The following is a 21959-nucleotide window of genomic DNA, read 5'->3' on the forward strand; positions in this document are numbered from 1 at the left end:
TTGACAGTTGAGCCTCAGACGTGTCAGTCTGTGTTTTTTTGACTTTTCTCACATAGTGGACTCAAAACATTCCTGATGATCTGAGGGAGCTCGCATCAAGTTAAACTATTACACAGTTTTTAAAGTCGAACCTCTTTAAAACATTGGAAACATGCAAACATATCAATACTTTTCATTACAAACAGGTGTGCTCATTCAAAGGCCTGCACAGAGCTCCAGCGCCGCGCCTCAACCCATCAGTTTCCTCCTGAACCCGGGACTCCTCCACAGCCGCTCTGACGTCTGGACCAGGATCCAGACACACTGGAGGGACGTGAAGGTCTCTGCTGTTCGGTGTGGTTTACTGTACTGTTTGGCCCCTGCAGCCTTTGAAATCCATCTAAAGAACTAAAGCGATGACGCACGCTTGACAGCAGAGGGCGACATTTATCACCAGGAGCCTCCTGATGGAGCTCAGCTGTCTCCTGAGAGCCTCAGTCTGAGGTACAAACACAACCTTGTTCTGTTCATCCTGAGACCAAGAAAGTCCACAAACAGATTTAATGTCTTGATATCTGGAGAAGCACTAAAGTGAGACTGAAAACTGCAGTATTTCTACATGAGGAGTTCTAGTTCCTTTAACAAACATGGATCTACGAGTACAAATACTTCATTAAATACTGTGAGCTGAGAGCTTTTCAGTTCTTGTTCCTACAGCTGACATCTGAACAGTATGCTCTTAAATACCTGAGAGAGGCGGGGCCCAGCTGCTGCCTCTCAGGTGTGAGGAGAGGCTCAGGTGACCTCCTGTTACCTGACGGACATTTGCTGTTCAGTACTGATAGTTATTCATGTGTAATCTGAAGTTTGAAGGAGAAACCAGCTTCATGGTCACATGACCGATGCCTACTTTTCCTCCTGCCACACTGTGCTCTGTTCACCGTCCCATAATGCATCAGCTCTCCTCTTCACACCCACTGTGGGTACACAAGTGTCTGAAATTTCCATTTATGTCCCTCAGTCAGGATGCCAGGCGCTGGCGTGCTTTTCATTTCACTTTCATTATTACTCACAGGAAATGGCAGGAGATGCCCATGGGCACAGACCAGTACAGACCAGAACAGACCCGCCCAGTACAATGAGCCGTCATGGCTGCTGCTAATTTTTGAGACACACAGGAAATGAGTGAACACAATCTGTCCTCCATGTGTTCACTGTGCACAAAGTGTGTAGTACTGTGGATGCTGTGTGTCTGCCCATGAGGACACCGATGGGAGCACATGAACATAAATAATCCCAGCACTGACTCCCCCCGCGTCCAGCTCTCAGCCTGTGAAAGTCTCAGATCGGCTTCAGATGCAGACATGCTGCAGGTTTTCTCTTTTGAAAATGAAGATTTATTTCATGTGAGAATTTAGACTCGCCCAGAAAAACAAATGCATCGAATTAGAAAAGGTAAAAGATGATGTGAGGTTTTTAGTGACAGCGGATGAATGACAAACACCTTCCACTCAATGAGACGTCGCGCCTCACTGACAGCGGCGTCCAGCTGGGACTGAACGAAGGCTCAGTTCACCAAAATCACCAAAGATCACTTTGACACTTTCTCCCCGTGGTGCGGAGATGTCTCACCATGCGAACGCAGAAGTTTTGCTTTTACTTAGCGAGGTTTTCAGAGTTATTAGTAACTCCTGTCCTCTGCTGCTATGACGAGTCAAAATGTCTGCGTGGACCAGAGCAGCTCGGCTATTCCAGTCATCGATGTTTTCACAGGGACTACTTCTTTGGTAGAAAGTAGTTCCACCAATGTGTGCGTGTGTGAAATGACTCACTTTGACACCAAGGTTCGGTATAAGAGGTGATTTATTTCATTTTCATGATTGTCCATTAACATGAGTGCAGGAGATGAAGCAGCTGGTGGACGTGGGACCAGAGACAGACAGTCACTGCACCGTTACACTGCTTCACAATACGTTTCTATACAGTTTCCACGGACGTTACAACAGACGGCGAGAGGTGAGATGGCGATGCAACGCGGGTGGAGATGACATCACGAGGTGGACCGTCAGTCTCCTCCAGGCTCGCAAACACCTGGAAGGCGAACTGTCCCGACGTCCAACCTTTAACTGGCCTTTGAGTTCATATCTGCCATCACATCCTACATGCAGACCAGTTTGATTTACTCTTATTTTCTGTGTGTCCTTAAGACACTTGCTGCCTCAAAAAGTCCCCAATAAGTGTTAGCATCAGAGAGTGAGGAGGAGGACATTTGTCTGTAAGCAGATGGAAGTGATGAAAGCTGTTTGATAAAGTTTACTAGACGACCCTCCGCCAGCGTCTTTCTCTGCTGAGCGTGAAGTCAGAGAATAAAGGACGTGATGAATGTGAGGTAAAACTGGACAAACAGGAATCAGCGTGGCGTGAAAGAGGAGCAGAGGCAGAAGTAACACGGCTCCAGCGACAAACATGAGGACGATATCTGATACAAATAAAAGGTGCCACTGAGATTCTATAAGAACCATAAACGTGAGAAGGAAAATGAAATGAAAACAAGCTTCTCTCAGAGAGTCAGCGTATGTACATATTAATAAAACCAGACTGAGACACTGACAGCTACGACTCTTCTGTCTGTAGTTTGAAACACAGAAACACAACGAACGTCTCGTGTGATGTGGACATGCAGCTGTTTCAGGACTCCGATGTCCTCTGAGGGACACACGAGAGACGTTTCAGCAATGCGTTCATACATTTTAAACGTCCTCGTGTCTGTGGGTCTCAGCCTCGACAGGTAGCGTCCGGCGCTGCCCGCGCTGCTGCTGGAGCTCACCATGTTATCCGACAGGTGCTTCTATTATTTTGTCCAGCCCTTTCTATCAGGGGTGGGAGGCAAACTGAAACTCAAACTGAGCGTCAGAACCATCCCGGAGGATTCTCAACGCGCTCCCTTCTCTCCTTTTAAAGTCATTATGTTTAGTGCAAAAAAATAAAAAATGATAAATGGCAGGACGCTGACTGGATCAGCGTCCGATTGGTCGGTCGGTGCAGGGGGAGGGGCTTCACATTTCTAAACATCTGGCCTTAAGACACGTGAGGGTCCGTTTGACAGAACAGGTTTTCTCTGTTTCTTCTGTGGATGTTTCTGGAAATAAAAGCCTGATTCCAGAACAGCTGCAGTCAGGAGACACAGTGTGACTGTTGATGACTGATGTTCTGAAACTCTCCTGGAATCAGGGTCTTTGTTTGCAGCTCAAACCATCTTGTTGTCTTTTCTAAGACAGCTGATCGACTGGTTTATGTTACAATAAACAAGATAAACAACTACAACAGCACTGTGAGAGCAGTCTCAAACTCTCAGGTCATTTTGTTTGACTTCATTTGCTCGTGTTCATTTAATGTTTCCTCAGCAGCACCTGGAGGCGACTTCTGTTAACTCATTAAACAACATGGCTGTAGAACGGACACGTCAAGGCGTTACTGACGGAGACGCTGCACACACTCGAAACCTCAGCGGGAATAGAGCGGCCTGTCGTCTCGTTCACAGTGACAGCTGGAGAAAAGGCACGCTGCACACGTTCAACAAACCCCCGCCTTCCTCAGCATCATCCTCTTCTCGGCAAACGTCCTCTGGCGTGCGGCCTTCAGACGCACATGTCCACGATGCCCTCGTCTGGGATCAGAGGTTGAGTCTTGAGGCCCGGGACCATGTCCTGCATCTTCACCTGCACCAGGTCGAGGGGGCTCTGCCAGGAGGACTCGGCCCCCGTGGAGGACTGGCCGCTGTCGGTCTGCCGCGGACCCGAGCTACTTCCTGTGGAGTAAACTCCAGAGTCTCCGCTGCCACTGCTGTCCTGACGGCTGTGCCTGCCGCTGGAGACATCAGAGGAAGACAGTTAAATACAAAACGCTCTCTGAACAGGAACACATGAGCTGAAGCAACATTGGAGGATGACTCCACCTGCTGTCGGGCTCCAGGCCTGACGGGGGCGCCGGCGCGGCCTCGGGGGGAGGAATGTGGATTTCCAGGACCGGCTCCGGAAGGACAATCACTTTATCACACAAGAGCTCCGATTCTGAATCCGGGGTGAGGAGGCGAGGAACGTCGGAGCTGGGAGAGTCACAGAGGTACTGGAGGGAGGAGGAGGAGGAAGAGGAGGAGGCGTTCAGTGGGACTGCATGTATGAACTTTAGTGAGATCATTTTAAATATTCTGATGCTGCAACGCAAATGATTTGACAGTTTAACAGTTTATGCATGTAGCTGCTCCGTGTGAACCTTTAAATACCACACACACACACGAACACATACGACATCCGCCCGCTGGCTGCAGGGAATGTGCGGCGTGCTGTGGCGTCGTACCTCCTTGAAGTGCAGAGGCAGCTGGCTGGACGGGTAAAATGTGGCCTTGACGGTTTTGTAGAACCTATAGGAGAAGACGAGCGCGAGCAGCACGATGGTGAAGCAGAAGACCAGAGAGCCCAGGAAGTACAAGAAGATGAGCCACCACGGAGTAGCACCTGTTCAACACACACACACACACACACACACACACACACACACACACACACACACACACACACACACACACACACACACACACACACACACACACACACACACACACACACACACACACACACACACACACACACACACACACACACACACACAGATGAGATGATACCTGAGCAGGTGTGCATGTCCTGTCTGTTATCACAGCTTTATGCAAACATGGAGGCTGATCTGACACTGACGTCATGCAAGACAGTGAGGGTGTGTATTCTGAGGCGGAGGTGGGATATTTTCTGATTGAAATCGATAAAGATCATATCAACACAATCTAATCCCAGTGGAAGCTGGTTCCCAGTTACACTGCCTGACATGTTCACCTTCGGTCTGCAAGCACTGGGGCGAGGTGAAGCTGCTGCTCTTGTTGTAGAAGTCGTAGCGGGACTGGACTCTGACGCAGTACCAGGTCCAGGCCTTCAGGCTGGGCAGAGTCACCAGGTTGGCGCTGCTGCTCAGGATCTGGGCTCCAGAGGCCTGAGGACACATGAGAGAGGTGAGAGCTTCAGGGAGGCGTCTTTGGGAGAGGCGGACGTCAGTGAGTTTAACGATGAAGGAATCATCGTTATCGCTCATTATGCAGGATCTCATTAATGCAGCTGCTGTGAAACTGACCAATGAGGATCGTCAATCAGCTCACGGTGCTAAATCAGTCACTTCTCTGCACTCATCTTTCTGCCCTGACACAAACACTGTCCCGTCCCACCACAGACTGGACTCGTGTCTCCACAGACGTCCATTAGAGACACGTTGTCCCTGCGGTGCATTAGCGTGAGCACAAATTGTCTTCTGACAGATGGCTGTCTGCTCAGACGGACGCTTTGAAGCACACTAACAGCAGATCAGGACGTATCTTAAACACGATCAAACGCACAGAGAGTGTGTGAACACCTCATTGAAATATGTGTGTGTGTAGTCAGTGTCTGCGGTCAGGACACGCTCTGCTGCCTGCAGCTGTAAACATTGACCGTCTGAGGTTTAAATCTGATGCTCTGATCCTCGACATCTTTTTCAGTGTTTGATCATCACCTAATCACATGTTGGCTTCTTTCTAACAGCACTGATTTTACTAAAATGTCACACGTTATCTTTGTCTGATGTCATGTTTAACGCTCAGAGACAAACTTCCACTGCTGCTGTGTGTTTGCATCTAAAGTTTTTTCGCTAACCTCTCGTTAGCTTGTTGCTCATAGCAGCTAGCAGAGCAATATTATGGGCTGAAGGTGTGTGTTTGGAGAGCAGCCTGCAAACATGACATAAAGGGCTCTTGAAAGGGTCTGCTGTCCATCACTGGGCCTTTGAGGACGAGCTATACTTTTAAAAACATCTAAAGAACTTTGGACTGAAGCTTTCAATGAAACGATAAAAACATATTCAGCGGAGAAGCACAAAGATTAAAGTGATAATTTAAACCCTGCAGATATTCTACATATCTTTCTACATAGAAACACTTCCAATAAAAAGATAGAAGTTGTTTCATGATTTCAATCAAATGAAATAAAAAGTGCAGTTTCTCTTAAACTCATGGAAACACGTTTTTATTTAGCATTATGCTAATTCGTCCAGTTTTATCTTCAGCATCACCTTCCCCCTGCTTCTGCTCGCTGTGTATTTCTGCTGTTCTTTTATTCTTTACTGCATAATTCATGTACTTATCTTCATAAATATGCACCAGATCGTGCAGAACAGCTGACATTATAATATTATGCTGCACATATAGTCTTAAAAACACAGGTGGACGTCATGATGCTCATTTGCAAAGCATTTTTTTTAGCTTTTCTACGTCTTCACTCCAATCGCATTCCACTCGTCAGCTCTGGGTTCGTTTAGGACGTTCTGCAGTAACCTGCATCGTCCTCGTCACAGTCCTGCTCGCTGCTCTATATAAAAGCATGGCAGGAATTCGTGGAGCCACACAGGAGGTCATGTGATTGAGCCACCTTGCAGCACAGACAGGAAACACTGTGCTGAGCACACAGGCAGAGAGCAGGTCTGAGTCTGTGACTGCATCATGAGGCTGCTGCAGGCTCAGGGTTTCACAGGTGTCCGTGGAGAGAACGGGAAGTGTGCACTGGAGAAGCTGCTGGGGAGTTCCTCCTGCTGAAACATGTCTGCCAGGATCTGTCACGCCATTTTTACATAAAGCGTCTGCAGGAGAAGTATCGCTTCTTCTAACATGAACAGCAACTGGAACATGAATTCATGTCCATCGCTCTGCGTCAAAGCCACATGGTACCGGTGGGCCAGGTGTTCGTCAGAGGGACGAGTTCCTACCTGTGTGTGTGCCGAGTCTTCCCAGTAGACGATCTGGTAGTACAGGCTGGACAGTTGGTCCCTCATGGAGGTGTTGGTGCTGGTCACAGGGTCGGTGATGAAGACATCCAGGACGCTTCCGGCGAGCCGGACATCCACTTTGCTTGGAGGACCCAAAGCAGCTGACAGGAGAGACAAGAGAGACAAGAGATAAGCTGCAGGAAATGGACGAGGGGTTGATTTGGAGATGAGCTGCTATTTGTTTCCTCGCCTGTTTTTAGAGAGTCAACAGCACGAAGCGAGAGTCAGCTTATAAGAAAGAAATGAAGTCTGACAGGATCATCACACAATCAACAGTTCAGCCATGTTGAAGATGTTTACTCGGTTTTGATATTTCAGAGCAGCTCAACGCGCACAAAGGTTAAGTTTCCTCTCGCAGTGTTTCCCACAGCTCTGCCTCCACCACACGCTGACTGTTCGCTCTGTCTGTGCGATGGTTTGTGGCACACTGCCTGAGATCACGTGTCGCCGTGGGCTTTGAGGTAAAACGTCTTTCCTGTCATCTCTCACCGTCTTTGTCGGGGCAGAACTCCTTCTGCACCCAGTCGGAGTGACTCCCGTTCACGCTGGCTCGCACTCGAATCACGTAGATGCCCAGGTAGTGTAGGTTGAACTTTGTAAGGTCACATGACCTGTGCGCCGTCCCCTCACATGCCATGTACCACTTCGGGCTCTTCTTGGATTTCAGTTTGTACTTCCTGAGGAAAGAGGAACAAAGAAAACATAAAGCAGTGATAAAAACACTGATCGTCTGTAATTCAAAAACAGGACGACGGCTCGAGTCAACCTGAGAGCTCTCAATCTGTAGCTGTTCAATTTTGACATCACTGCAGTGGAATCCATCTGCAGTTTGTCAGGACGCCATGTTGTTACGCTCAACTCGCCGAGTCTGAGAAGCTGCTGGCTGGGAGTCAACTTTTGTCTCCTCTTGCCAGTAAAGACTTCCTCAAGACACTTCCCGAAGTCGGCTCTGAACTCCATTTTCACTTCTAGCTGAGGCTGAGAGGACAGCTGAGACTGAGAGGACAGCAGAGACTGAGTGGACAGCAGAGACTGAGTGGACAGCAGAGACTGAGAGGACAGCAGAGACTGAGTGGACAGCAGAGACTGAGTGGACAGCTGAGGTGTTTTAGAGGAGGAGGGTCGAGATCGTCTGCACGCGTTCTGAGGGAGCGAATCAGATAATTGAGGTTTCTGTGATTTTGGCTGGTTTGCTGCGGTGGCCCACCATGTCACAACCTTACCAGCGGAAACTCTGCAGAGTTTTCATGGTCAGGAGCATTAAAGTACTCCGACGTGTGCATGGCAGCTTCACAAAGGGCTTCGTGTGGAGACGCTTAAAATGAGGTGAAACCTCACATCCTGTCTGACAGTTGCTCCTGTGAGAAACACGAACGGCGGTGGACCGGCCCTCCTCTGAGCTAATCCCTAATGTTGCTAAAACCCCTCCAGAGAGGAAATAAACCAGTTTGTTTTGAAACTCATCATCTGGCTCAAAATAACCTCAAAGTTTATCCAGAATGTGATTAACCAGATTTCCAGTAAGTCACTGAAGCCCAGATTCAGAGCCGAGCTCGTCACAACAGAAACTCGTGTGTAATGAGACTTACGAGACGTATTGTGTGGTGAAGGTCACGGCGCGGTGCCCCGCGGCGCTCTGGTCCCAGTCCCAGCTCAGCGTGTAATTGGTGTTTAAGGTCACCATGGTCACATGCTGCGGTGCAGCCAGCTCTGCTCCAGCTGAAACACAACGAGAGGAAAACCACATGAGCTCACAGTTTATGCTAACAGCTGCGCTCGTTCCAGCCGCTGTTAACCATCGTTCTCCTCACTGGTTCATCTGCTGGTTAAGACTGAACCCAAACGTTCTCAATCAATGATCAGGAATGACAAAGAAGAGCATCAACTCTCACATTTCAGGAGCTGAAACCTGCATGTATGACTAAAATTATTAATTGATTAATCAATTCATTAATCCAGCTTGACATTAATACGACAAGTGTATCTTTTCCTCAGCATTTGAGTTCTACTCCTTAAAGAGAGGGCTGTCACTTCCACTGTGAACGAGTGACAGCTGCAAGTTTAAGAGTAATTATTTCAAATCCACTGACTGAGGGAAGCATCAGCACGTGAACAGGTTATTACATTAAAGCATAAAGCTGGCGTTGATCCAGACTTTTCTTCCTGTCAAAAACCAGCCGTGACGTCCCCGCTCTCTGCGAGGCAGCCGGCCCCAAAGCTCGCTGCTTCTTTCTGAAGACGCAAATCTCTAAAAATGTCTGACAAACATAAAGTTTCATTTTTACAAGAAGCCTTAACAGCTTCCTTAAACGGCTGCAAACGACGCTCAAACAGGAGGAGGTACTGTAGTGCATTTGCTGGGGACTACTTTCTGCGGAGGATTAATCTTGACTCGCTGCTCCAGTCAGAGCGGCGTATGCGGGAATCAGCCAAAGCAAACGATCACAGAAAAAGCTGCTGCTGACACACTGCTGGTACTGTAACACTTGCTCAACATGCACCTGCCCTCAATGTGAAACCTCCTGACACGAACTGCTGCCACACAAAGATGGAAGTGAGACTATAAAAAAAAAAATCACCCATGAAGAAGAAACACAAGCCGCTTCTGAAACGTGTCTCCATTTAATCCCCTATTTAGCATTAGTGAGAGTATTTTGCATCATTACGCCCACTGTGTTTTTCTGTACAGCCTTGTGGGGACTCACAGGAGGAATTACAGAAGACAAACACATTAATAAATACTCATATCTGCTTACAGCTACATTACACTGTTATAAACCATTCACTGCATGTTTAAATACTGCTTACAAAGCTGTAGAGATATAACTGCTGTGTTTGTACTGCTGCTGGTCCTCAGGAGTCAGTTACACATTAATGATGTTGGATGTTACTGCTGCGTCTTGTTTGCTTTGCAGAGCATCGTTTCATGTGCGACGCCGAACCCTTGATATCGAGTGAGTGCAGTCAATAACCACAGAAAAACACAACACGTAATCCCATTAGCATGAATACTGCCAAGAAGAAAAGCAAAAGGGGAACAAAGCTGAGTGGAAAATGTGATAGATCTGTGCTGTCCCTCGTTGGATGAGACTTGAGCAAAGAATAAGTGAACACAACAATGTGACCTCAAGAAAGAGGAACAAGACAGTGTCACTGTGGGCTAATTTAGGCTTTTCAGGGGTTGGGACATCTGTGCAGAGTGAGAACAGAGCAGGAAAACCCAAATTCAATAACACCTGCTGCTTCAAAAAAGGGGAAAACTGGGTGAAAAATAGAGATGAAAGACGTCTGGATGTCCCACATGACTGACACAGTGCACAAAAACAGGAAACACTGGAGGGTGGAATACAGGGAGGTTAGGTTGCTCCGCTCAGCGCTTCCTCTGTGTGTGTGTGTGTGTGTGTGTGTGTGTGTGTGTGTGTGTGTGTGTGTGTGTGTGTGTGTGTGTGTATGTGTGTGTGTGTGTGTGTGTGTGTGTGTGTGTATGTCTGTCAGCTTGCACAAAATTTTCCACACTGACTCAGTTCCTCAATTCCCTTTTTTCTGTCCACCTCACACCAGTTTCGTAGCCACAGAGAAATTACCATCACACATATTTCATTTCATGCGACATCAAACACTAATGGTTTCATTCCGGACTCACAAAGAGTCGCAGAAGAGCTGCAGCAAACAAGAATAAACAGCCCAAAATATGTGTGCCAGCGGCTGTGAAGGCAACAGCGCCTCAAAGCCAGCTGCGACGCTGACGGCTGTTTTTAAACCTTTCACCTCCAGCAGTTTGTTATTCTCCACTCTGCAGGTTAATACTGAAGACGTCAAACTACGAACAAACATGCTGGATTACATAATAAGCAAACAAAGTGCTTTATATTTTGGATTCCTCTTTGCTGGCAGCGTCATGAGGTCGTGGCCTCAATGTGAGAAGAATCTGTTAACATAAGCTTGCGACACAGTTCCACATGTGTTTTCTGATGTCTTTAGTGTTCATGTACAAGGCAGAAAATAACAAAAATAGAGAAAAACCACCGGCTGAGAAGGTTTCTTCAAACTTTTGACTGGTGCTGTACACAAATCTGACTTCTTAAACCTTGACAAAGTGTACAAACAGACACACAACAACTGCATGTGCAACGTTCACTGCACAACAGGCCAAATCCACACTGATGAAAGCAGATAAATACATTATTCACATTCTACCTGAACGCATCTAATGTGGTCTCATACCAAGTCTGACACATGGTGGTGGCTTTAGAAACAGGTCTGTCAGTGCTGAAGATGACAGATTAGTGAAACCCTCAGCTGATCTACCCTCAGCAGCACCGGATGGCTTCGGCCCTGCAGGCACAGAGTCCGCAGCGCTGGGCGTCGGGGCATCAAGGCGTGGCGCGCCATGCTGACTGAAACTGGATTAAAGATTCACCCAGTGAAACATGAGATGAGCCAAAATGAAAGTGTGACGCTGCAGGAGATAAATGAGAGGGCGATGGGAGAGGAGCTGCCTGGCATCGCCTGTCATATCACACCGCCTGTCAGACCTTTGGAAAGTCCACGGTTTGTCCCTACAGTTACGAAAGCCAGCACACACCTCCAGAAACTCCTGCAGGCTTTAGCGGATGACTAACTCTAAAAGATTGTCTACAAACACACCTGACTGTCTTAGCCGAGCAAGAAGACCAACCCATAATGCAACACTCTCTGTAGATGCCCGTGTTGCAGTGGCACTCCATTCATGCAGAACACCTCCGCTGGCATTTAAATGCATGTGACAGCACGTTTGTTGTGAAACAGTTCAGCATCAAACATGAAAGCTGCATGTTGTCCCGCTGCAGGCGGTCTAATCAATACTGCTCGTGTTTCCATCCGGTGAGTTCTGGAGGAGATAAAAGAGTAAGTTCAACTACCAGCCGACCCTCTTCAAAACACACAAACACAGATTATATCAGCCCTCCTTCCTTTTTACTCCAAGGTCAGCGAGAGCTTGGCCAGACATCAAAACTCGAGCCATGAAAAACGGGCTGAAAGTCTTGGGTGAGTCATGAACATATTACAGTATGCTGACCAGAGGAAGCGAACCAAGCTCCCAAACTTTCAGTTTTCAGATCTCTCAGTGTTCAGTAGAAATAAGTCAGACGGGGAAGCTCTTAACCAATCAGGCTTCTTAGCTTCATGACCGTCACTCCACAGTAAGCTGGACTGCCTTGTGTATTTGCTTATACTGAGAACAGACTTGAGGAAGCAAACCTTCACTCAAACCACAGAAGAGTTAAGGCTCTTACATCCGTAACACGATGACTGGCAAAAATGAGGAAACTCACAGGCTCGGCTGAAGCTATTATTGGCCAACCACAGCGGCTGCTGGAGGCATCAATTCACCAGCACTGGGTTTCTTGGACGTGCAGCCCCGTCGGATGACTGCCGGTTAGCGACAGCTGGACGCTTTTTAACCAAAATTCCTCAATTATTATGAGTCAGAGGGATTGAGTTACTCTCCTGCGCCACATTGAACGGTTTCCCGTTGTCTATGTGCACATTTCAACAAATAACTGTTGGCAAAAAAATCAAATTTAGTTTCCATTCTCATTATAAAAATGAACATGTATCACCTCTGAAGATTGGCCGCATGCTGCTGACAGCTGCGATTAAACTGGTGCAGCTTTTACAATCAGCTCTACAATCACGCTAAGATTATCAGCACTACTGTCATTTCTGGGTACTTGAGCCAAACCACAGTACTTCTATCTACCTCCTTTCACCTTGTGCATCACACACAGACTTTTGACTCGTGTTCTGACACACTCCACGTCATGTGACAGGAAGTCAAAGCACAGGGCTGGCTGCACAGATCAGGTACAAGTTGTTTCTCTGCATGCATCAGACAGGAAAGAACCACAACGCTGCACCTGTGCGCTCCGTTAACGTCAAGCTTGCCGTCAGCGGCGCCTGTGTTCGGGTGTGTGGTCCAGCGTGACCAAGAATAACCAGCGTGTGTGGAATTAGAAGTTTGCTTTGATGAAACTGCAATGACAACACAACAATGTGTTTCCTTCAGCGGTGGAACGTAACTGAGTACACTTAAGCAAATACTGCACTGAAGTACAAAATCCAGGTATTTGTACTTTACTTGAGTATTTTTTGTTTATGCAACTTTGTATTTCTACTCGACTAAATCTCAGAGGCAAATATTGCACTTTTTACTCCTCTACATTTGCCTGACAGCTGTCCTGTCCAGTGAAAAGCTCATAGCTCATTTATGCTGAGCTGAAGGATGAAGAGTTCCTTCATGTCTGGAGAAAATTCTTCTCCTTCTTCAACTCAATAAACGCTTCTTGGCCTCTTGGATGAGCTGAAAATGCATAGTCACAAAGCTGAAAACAGCCTTTTTGGAGATACGTGGTTCTCACCGGACGGCTGCGCTGCAAACATATGATGACCTTATAGAAAATGATGCATTGCTGTAGATTAAAGCAGCCAACAGGATATAAAGTAGTTCAATGAGCTCAAGCTGAAACATCTACAGCAGTAAAATGAATGAACACATGAATGCAGCAGGAATATGAATCCACAGACTGCAGATAGAAAAACACTGACAGGGGCCATTTTACTGCAACATGAGTACTTTTACTTTCGATACTTCGAGTACATTTTGCTAATAATACGTACGCACCTTTACTAAAGGAAGACTCTAAATGCAGGACTTGTAATGAAGTACTTTCACAGTGTGGTATTATTAATTCAAATGAAGGATCTGAACACGCTGGTTTTCTTCTTCATAAGTGACTGAACTGATTTTTCGGACACAAATTGGATTTATCAGTTCAAAGGTCAAGTTTCCTCACCAGCTGTGAGACAAATACAGATGTGTTAACATAAGTCAGCTATAATTCCTGTGCGGTTATCTAACTAATAAAAAACGCGTCTGGTTTCGTCAGATAAGCTAATGCAGGCTAATTAGCTTAAACAAGACAAGGCTATACTGGATATATTTCAATGTGCAATTCACTGATAGAGGAGCTAACAGTGAATATTTGACTTGTAGTTTAGTTAGATGGTTTTACAGTTTGTCCATTAAAAAAATAAAATAAAATAATATATCTAGCTAGCTCACATGGCTACATTCAACGGACCAAATAGCCAAACACCCGTCTGAAAAACAAACCGACGACCGTTAGCATGCTAACTTAGGCAGTTAACGGACTTACCAGGGCTGGTTTGGAGGCACCAGAAGAGAAAGACGAATAAAAAAGCAGCGGACATGTTTCAAGTTGATATTTTTCAAGGCAGTGACAGTTTTTCAAGCGCTGGTCGTCTCACTCCAAGCCGAGCTCGAACGGACTGAGCTCTGCTGGCTGTAGCCACACAGCTTTAGTCAAGAGAGGTTTTTTACAGCGAGGAATTCCGGTTCCGGTTGTACTTTCAAAATAATTCCCACGTCGAACTGATGTTAAATATGAAGACTGACATTAGTTTTTAACGCGAAAAAGCGAAAAAAGTTTCTATCTTTAGTTTTAACACACAGACATACATGCCATCTCCTATCACATATCTTCAAACATCATATGAGCAGCAAAACGTGGCAAAACCTTTCTCTCACATTTTCTTATTTCTCCTTGCTGTTATCTCTTGTTGCCACTCGTCTCTAATGGAGTATAAACATCAAACAAATGACAAAGGAGCTCTCCTGAATGCCGCTATGGTACACAAATCATGTTGTCCACTGGAAGTGCCCTCTACGGTGCACTTCCAGTGGACAAAATGTGACGATGCACCCTTAAAATAATAAATGATAATAAAAAGCTTATTTTACAGCCCTTTTCAAAACAAAGTCACACAGTGCAAATAGTTGAATAGCTATTAGTTACCTGTTTTTTTTGTTTGTTTTTTGTTTGTTTTTTTTTTTTTTTTTTTTTTTTTTTACAGATGTGTAGTGGTAATACTTTAAATCTGAGCCACATAATTAAACCATTTCGTTTATTTAAGCCCAGTTTCTAATGCAAGAGGAGAACGCTTAAATCACTTTCTTAGTTATAAAGTAACAACAGTTTAATGCGACAACAATGAAAATCATAATCATGATAAAATAATAATAATAATGGGTGATGTGAGTGTAGTTTGGTGAGATTTAATTGACACTGATGTCTGTAAGCTGTCATGTCATATCGTTCTCATAAACTGTGTTGTATCCCTAACCCCTTAAGTCACTGAGGTGTTTTAACACCAGACCACAGAGACGTCCACCACTGACAGCGAAGCGGCCATTTCGTTTTAATATATGAAGCCTGTGCACAATAACGAGACATCACTTTTATTTTGAGAGTACAACATTCGTTCTTCTGGTCTTGTATGTGCAGCTTGATGCCGGTTGAGGCAGCGCAGACTGCGGTCAGTCAGCGAGCCGGTTTTTGTTATGTTGTTAAGGAAAACCACTAAGCCAATAAACACTCTGAACACTCTTTCCTCACTCACACGCTTCCACACCCACTTCATGGCTCAGAGTTCGTCAACTTTTGGGTAGAACATAAAACAGTAACTGCTGTAACTGTAACTTTAGCCTTGCTTGTGTTTTTACTAGGACACGACAGGAAAAAGTTGATGTCCAGTCACGTGCTTTGATTGGTATTGATCAGTATTGGTCACACTGATAAATCCAAAACAGAAGATGAACAGTTGTGTAAATGAAGAGCCGAAATCTTCTCTCCTTAAAGTTGTGCAGCTGATTTGAGACGATTCTTAACATAAACTGGCTTTCACATTAGAAATCAATGATAATGAGATTATCAATGTAGCTGCAGAGATTTTCAAAATAATGGAAGTGAGAAAAGTGTGTCGTCATTTCTCAGGAAGTATTTTTATCAGTTTAGATCAGACAGTTTGGATTCGGAAGCTAACGTCTGTTTTCTTCTTGTTTCGCAGGAACTTATGGTTTTTATCTTAAATCTTGTTTTTGTCCGGCCAAAAATAACCTTTAATCAGCCGTGTTTGGAGTCAGCATCAGCTGAACACTGTGAAAGTCAAACTGCGTGCATGCTAGCACAAACATTTATCACATACAGGTACCAAATACACACTGCACACCCACAGCTCTGATACTTACGCACCTGTATACACCTGTGCACACGTGACATGATGCACACTCTCTCTCTCTGCAGGACTGTGGCTTGAAGCACAGACTGCTCAGTCTCAGCTGTAGCGCCTCCTGCAGGTCTGCACAGTGCATGACCCCCAAGCAGCCATATCTCAAATGGTTTGGTACAGACATCAGCAAATAATTACCAACACTTGTTTCCTTTCTTTAAAAATACTCAGTACTTTTAACCTTTTAACGTTGTGTGTTGTTCTGTTACCCTGACACACTTACTGTGCAGTTTAGAGATAAACACAGAAACTGGATTCAAAGAGTCTTTCACTGGCTCTTTCTATTTAGTTTCCACATGGATCTGCTGCATGTTGACAGACGACAATGAGATTAGAAACATACCTGTTATGCAAACAAGGAAGTTAAAGGTTAAATGACACAAACATCAGTCACATGATTTCAGTCATGCTGACCTTTTACTGGAATTTCAAAATGTTTTGTGTAGCACTAGTTCCTTGTAGTTAAAATGTAGAATAACTCGTAGCACACGTTCAAATAATCACTTCATTTAAGACCATAAGTGAATGAGTAAACCTTTGAGCTGCACATTGTGTCAGTTTTTCATTAAGAAAACCTTCACATTGTCACAACGAGGAAATCCAAATCATAAGATGTGATGTTGGAATGGCAGCTTTTCAAGTCTACATCCAAAAAAAATAGAGTAAATGGTGGATGAGCATCTGTTACTACCATGGCAGTGTAAATACTTTAGTGTGGGCGGCTCCAGCGGGCATCATGCTCCTTCATTAAACACAGTATGTGCTAATACTGCAGACAACACCAGCTTCACCTGGATGAGGTAACAGTCCTGTACCTGCACTTCACAGTCACACCTGCTCCGAGGACTAATATGAGACTCCTGCTGTGCCTTAAAACTGTGAAGTCAAGCACGAGTTGATTTTGGCAGTGTCTCAGCGTCTCTAACGTCAGTCCTGCTGATTTTCTCTATCAGTCCCTGCAGCCTGCAGATCAGCTCTTCTTCACGGCTTCTGTGCTCCTCAGCCTCTCCCTCTTCTCCTGTAGCTCTCCGCCTGCTCTGACGTCAGGCTGCCTGCTGCAGCTGCTCACCGCCACCTCCAGAGGGTGCCCTTCCTCTGCAACGATGCTGATCTGGTGGTAGATCTCCTTGGGTGGGTGAGAGTACCGCATGGCGAGGTACGTGGACGAGTTGGGAGGCGCCAGCAGGTACTGAGGAGCAGGAGGGAGGCAAACTGATTCAGGTTTATGTCACATTAGCATCTTAAAGAAGAGAGAACACCTCAGGAGTCTTACTGCACAAACACACACGTGTCCTGCTGAAATCAGTGGACATACAAGAAGATCTGAGAGGGTTTGAAGTCAATGAACAAACTCGTACACACACACAGAAACATACAGACCTCTTTGAAGTGCTGAGGAAGCGCATCTCTGGGACAGAGAAAGTAGGAAATGCTTTTCCGATACACCACTGCGACCACCACCAGAGCCACTGCCAGCGCCATGATGACAAACGTCACGATGACTGCAACCCACGGAGCCTCCTCTTCTGCAAGCAAGCAGAGCCAGAACAGCAGAGGTTACCAGGATGTCTCTACGGTTAATGCAGTGCTGCCTGCTGTCTCGCCACGGAGCAGTTTCACTTCAAGTCGAGTCGCTCAACACGTGCACCAGCAGCGAGCGACGGTCTCCTCCACCCTGACTTACACTGACCATCACAGCATCCTCCTGCAGGGATGATTCGCGTGAGCCAACATTAGAAACACCTCTTAATTCAATGTCTACAAAGCCACCATAAATTTAAAAAGAGTCAACAATGACTGATAGAAGCTGCTTCACAGAGGTGGGATTTACTGCACAGCTGACATGCAGGCGTGTCACCTGATAAGCACAGGCTCCAGTGCAGCATTGTGGAGTTTATAACTCTGATGTTGTGCAAACATTTTCCAGCAAAATCCACTTTCAATGATTTGTTGACACTTGTTTTTGCAAGAATCAGAGACGACCTTTATCTCCGTGCTGTATGCTAACCAGCAACCACAAACACAAGTCGTGCTGAGGGGAGCTGACTTCCTGAGTAATGCTGCTGCAGCACATAACAAACGAATGAGAATGAAAGGCGAAGTTTTCCTGCAGAGAGGTCGTGAGGGAGCGAGTTTGAGCTGTGGTTTCTCTTATCTGAACCAAAGTCTGAGCACAGACGTGTGATCGAGTGCAGATTCTCCGGCTCTGAGGAAAACTTGTGGGCTCTGTTCATAGAACTTTCACCACTTTCATCACTGACTGAAGTGTTGCACACCTGTAATTTCTCATCTATCAAATGGGACACACTGCATTGTGGGATTGTTAGCAGAAAGCAGTATATATGACGCGGACGTGTTACGGACATGTTAGCATTTTTTGATTAGCACAGAGTGAGGTTGATGAGAGCGGCATCAGTTTGGCAGGTATCTGGTCATAAATATTGGACAAATTGAAAGTCTGACCTGAAAATGACGCCAGAGAGGAAGAAAAACTCATCCTGAGGGGAACATGAGAGTCTGAAAGCGGCAGATGGACCGACCAATCACCTGCCATCCCCACAGCCCTCCCACTAGCATGGCTGAAAGTGGCTTACTGCTGGTGGTGCTTTCACAGACAGGTCTGCTGGGCTCGCTGGGTTTGGAGTTCCTGTCGGTGATGATCTGGACTCGGACGCAGTACTTGGTCCAGAGCTCCAGGCCGCTCAGAACCACCCGGTTCTGCTGTCTGTTGCTGACGCTTTTAGCCTGCAGGAAGCAGCAGAGGAGCAGTCAGGTGTGACCTTCTGTACATCAGCCCTCTGCCAACTGAGGCTGTTAGCATGCTGCTGCTAGCCTTCATGTGGTGGCAGCAGAACGAGAGGAACAGGGAAACTTCCTGTTATTACTCCACCACAGGGACAGCAGTCCTTTGGGTCCTCACAACAGTTAGAAATCCTAAATCTGTTAAATATGCTAAATGTGTATTTGTTTTGCTTTTGATCTGATCCCAGAAAAAACACGTATATCTTTTTTTAAACAAACTTCATTACTGTAAAGGCCATGATGACAGGCAGCAGTTTGATGAAACATCAGGGGACAGGAGCTAACTTTTGGTGCTTTGGACTGTTACCGATATGCTAACATCACATTTATTTAGCTTGTCAATGCTGCTGCTGTCCGTCACATAAAGATTTATTCAAATTCAAACTGTGGGGAAAACATGAACTTCCTCTTAGGGTTTGTTTTATTGTCCTCATATTATCACAGTAAAGCTCCTTGAAGCTCAGTGAGCAGATATTTTTGTCACGAACGCCAAGAAACGAACCACATCCCCAAACCTAAAGCTTAATACTGTTGACCCAAAGCTTCCCACCGTCTCCAGCTGCCCGTCCTTCCAGTAGGTGATGTTGTAGGTGGCCAAGCTGTAAACGTTCCTGAGCTCTGAGACCACGAAGTCCGGGTCTTTAATGCTGACCTCGATCGTCTCCCCGTTGGAGAAGAGAGAGACGTTGGGTGAACCGATGATGGCTGAGGAAGAGGAGAGCGGAGAGACGTGAAGGGAGCTGCTCGAAAAACAAACATGTTCATATTCAAGAATACAAAAGTTAAAGGCAGAAAACTTTACAAGCAGCAGAGTTATGTGCTGGATCCAAAGTCCACGTCTCATCAGTAAAGACATCATCAGTAAACTTCACAGGTTAATGTAGGAGGCCGACAAAGAGCCACAAATGAAGATCACTCAAGCGTCCACATACATAAAGTTACTCTGAAGTCATTTTTCCCAAGTGTTACAAACATTTTCTCTGATGACGTAAATAAAAGCAAACAAAAAAACACTGACTGACGGCTGTTCATTGTCGCTTCATTAAAGCCGCATCAATCAGCTTCACACAATGCTGACATCACCATGAAACGCTGCTACGGCTAACATGTTAGCATAAACGTCCAGCAGTCACACAGCAACACGATCACTTGTCACCATGTTTGTGTCAGCTGATCCAGTGTTTTTGGCCTCCTCCACCTCCTGAAGGAAACATCTGGCTCTACAAATCAAACTGCTCAAGTTGCTCCGTCATTTGACCCATTAATGATATACGAAGGTACTGATTAGCACAGCTTAATTTGATTTTTTTGGAAGGATCATCTATCAATGAGCCTTTTGGTTTTTGGTGAGCGAGTGACCGAAAAACACAGGAAACATTTGATGAAACTCAGAGTTTTGACTCACTGTCTCTGTCCAAAGTGATCTGCTTACTCTCCACCCAGTCGGAGCTGTTCGCCCCCACCTGTGCCCGCACTCTGCAGGTGTACTTCCCGTATTCAGTGATGGAGATGTTGAGGCTGGTGAAGTCACATTTGAGGTAGGGGGTGTTGACGCAGCCCACTCTGTAGGGTGCTACTGGGGATCTGTGGACAAAAGACAGTCCTGCTGTTACAGATCTGATGGTTTCAGAGCAGGAAACGCATTTTTTTACCACTAATTACCCAAGCTGACGGTTAGAACGCATCACTGACATTAACCCAGTTTCAGCCGCATAGGTCATAACTTCACAGTGAGTGTGAGGTGAGTAAAGAGAGTGATGAACGCTGAGCTCACTGCTCTCAGTTTGCCTCGGCAGCCTAAAGCGTGTCAGCCTCAGTGAATCTGCATTATTCCCCAGAAGAAAAGGTACTTTTGAACGGCGCTGCAGACGAGAGGAAGCTGTCACCGGCACACTTTCCGGGTTGAGTGTTGAGGGGCTCCACAGCAGTTTGTCCGCCTCGTCATTTCAGCGGTGAAATGATAAAACGAGGGTGTGAAACTCAAACCCTGAATCCAAACACAGAACAAAGAGCGGACGGACGGAGCTTCATGTGTCTGAATGATGGAGCAGCAGGGTGGAGTCTCAGTGACGGGTGGAGCTGAAATGATCTGCTGATGAATTCTACTCTTTAAGTCTTAAACACAGACTGATGCTGAAGCACAGATCTGGGATCAGTGTTGACTCACTTGTACTCGGTTGTGTAGACCAGGTCTCCGGCCGCCCCTTCAGGCGGATTCCAGCTCAGCTCCAGGTTCATGTTGTAGGAGGTCAGGTGGACATTTGTGGGGCTGCTGAGGAGTCCTGATCCGCCTGAACGGTCAAAACCCAAAAACAACATTTAATGACAGGAAGCGTGGAGAGGACAGCCAATCACAGCTCACGATCTGAAGCCTTTCCATTCAACAAACTCATAGGAGCGTTAACTGCAGGTGCTGCTGTGTTTATTGTCCTGGAGTCAAAGTTCAGCAGATCCTCTGAACACTGATCCGCTGGATTACAACCACAGTCTGATCTGAAGGCATTAAAGCAGGAGATCTGGATCTTCTACCAGCTTTTTCCTGAAGATCTTTGAGCTCAAAAGCCACAAAAACCGCCAGTCAATGTAAACTCAACCACACTGTGAGTGAAGTACTCCTCATGGAGTAGAAATACTCGTGCTGTCGTAGTTCCTGTTGGCCTCAGTCTGGTCAAACACGCACTCAGCCGCTCTCAGTTCCGTCTGCCTCATGTTCTTACCTTTGGGTCCACACAGAGCTGAAAACACCAGGATGAAGGCGCGGAGAGACGCTGACATGTTATCCGAAAAGCTCCTCCGTCAGTCAGTACTGCTGCAGCTGATCAGCGCGCGCGCGTGTGTGTGTGTGTGTGTTTCCTGGTAGCTCTCAGCTCGAGAGGCGGGGAAGTCCGCGGAATCGAAACTGCTTCCTGCAGAGAAACGTCTGCAGCTTCAGGGAATCGCTCGTATTCGTTTGGCCTTTAAACGGCTCGTGTTTCCAGTGTTTGCGGTTGTTTCCTGTTGCGCACCTTTTCGTGTGACAGGTGCGCAGCCGTGTGCGTCAGGTGGCGCGCTCAGGCTGTCTGAGGGGCTAAATGAATACAGAGATAAATAAATAAATGGAGCCAGTGATCAAGTCAGGATGCATTTCCAGTAAAACACGTTTCCGCGTG

The 21959-nt window shown here is 46.2% G+C and overlaps 2 protein-coding genes across 2 annotated transcripts; both read right to left on the reverse strand.

Annotated features, from left to right (window-relative positions):
• Positions 1-1826: 1826 nt before the first annotated feature.
• Positions 1827-14244, reverse strand: il10rb (interleukin 10 receptor, beta). The gene is made up of 8 exons (XM_070975741.1): positions 14076-14244; positions 8466-8595; positions 7366-7553; positions 6817-6977; positions 4866-5019; positions 4336-4493; positions 3935-4104; positions 1827-3846 (listed from the first exon to the last, which is right to left on the reverse strand). Exons 1-8 carry the CDS (start codon positions 14128-14130, stop codon positions 3618-3620), a joined length of 1245 nt encoding a protein of 414 aa, XP_070831842.1. The 5' UTR covers positions 14131-14244; the 3' UTR covers positions 1827-3617.
• A 2166-nt stretch (positions 14245-16410) lies between these two features.
• Positions 16411-21675, reverse strand: LOC139340357 (interleukin-10 receptor subunit beta-like). The gene is made up of 7 exons (XM_070976141.1): positions 21528-21675; positions 20978-21101; positions 20216-20394; positions 19361-19515; positions 18603-18753; positions 17389-17534; positions 16411-17197 (listed from the first exon to the last, which is right to left on the reverse strand). Exons 1-7 carry the CDS (start codon positions 21583-21585, stop codon positions 16979-16981), a joined length of 1032 nt encoding a protein of 343 aa, XP_070832242.1. The 5' UTR covers positions 21586-21675; the 3' UTR covers positions 16411-16978.
• Between the last annotated feature and the right edge of the window lie 284 nt (positions 21676-21959).

This window comes from Chaetodon trifascialis, chromosome 12 (assembly GCF_039877785.1).
Source record: "Chaetodon trifascialis isolate fChaTrf1 chromosome 12, fChaTrf1.hap1, whole genome shotgun sequence".
Taxonomy (NCBI): domain Eukaryota; kingdom Metazoa; phylum Chordata; class Actinopteri; order Chaetodontiformes; family Chaetodontidae; genus Chaetodon; species Chaetodon trifascialis.

Excerpts from the sequence above, each read along its gene's own strand:
- il10rb (XM_070975741.1), bottom strand. The coding sequence starts at position 14,130 with ATGTCCGCTGCTTTTTTATTCGTCTTTCTCTTCTGGTGCCTCCAAACC. Across the intron at positions 4,494-4,865 it reads CCAGTGCTTGCAGACCGAAG|GTGCTACTCCGTGGTGGCTC; the intron begins GTGAACATGTCA and ends TGTGTTGAACAG. Across the intron at positions 4,105-4,335 it reads TGCCTCTGCACTTCAAGGAG|TACCTCTGTGACTCTCCCAG; the intron begins GTACGACGCCAC and ends TCCTCCCTCCAG.
- LOC139340357 (XM_070976141.1), bottom strand. The coding sequence starts at position 21,585 with ATGTCAGCGTCTCTCCGCGCCTTCATCCTGGTGTTTTCAGCTCTGTGT. Across the intron at positions 20,395-20,977 it reads GTCTACACAACCGAGTACAA|ATCCCCAGTAGCACCCTACA; the intron begins GTGAGTCAACAC and ends TTTTGTCCACAG. Across the intron at positions 17,198-17,388 it reads TTCCTCAGCACTTCAAAGAG|TACCTGCTGGCGCCTCCCAA; the intron begins GTCTGTATGTTT and ends CCTGCTCCTCAG.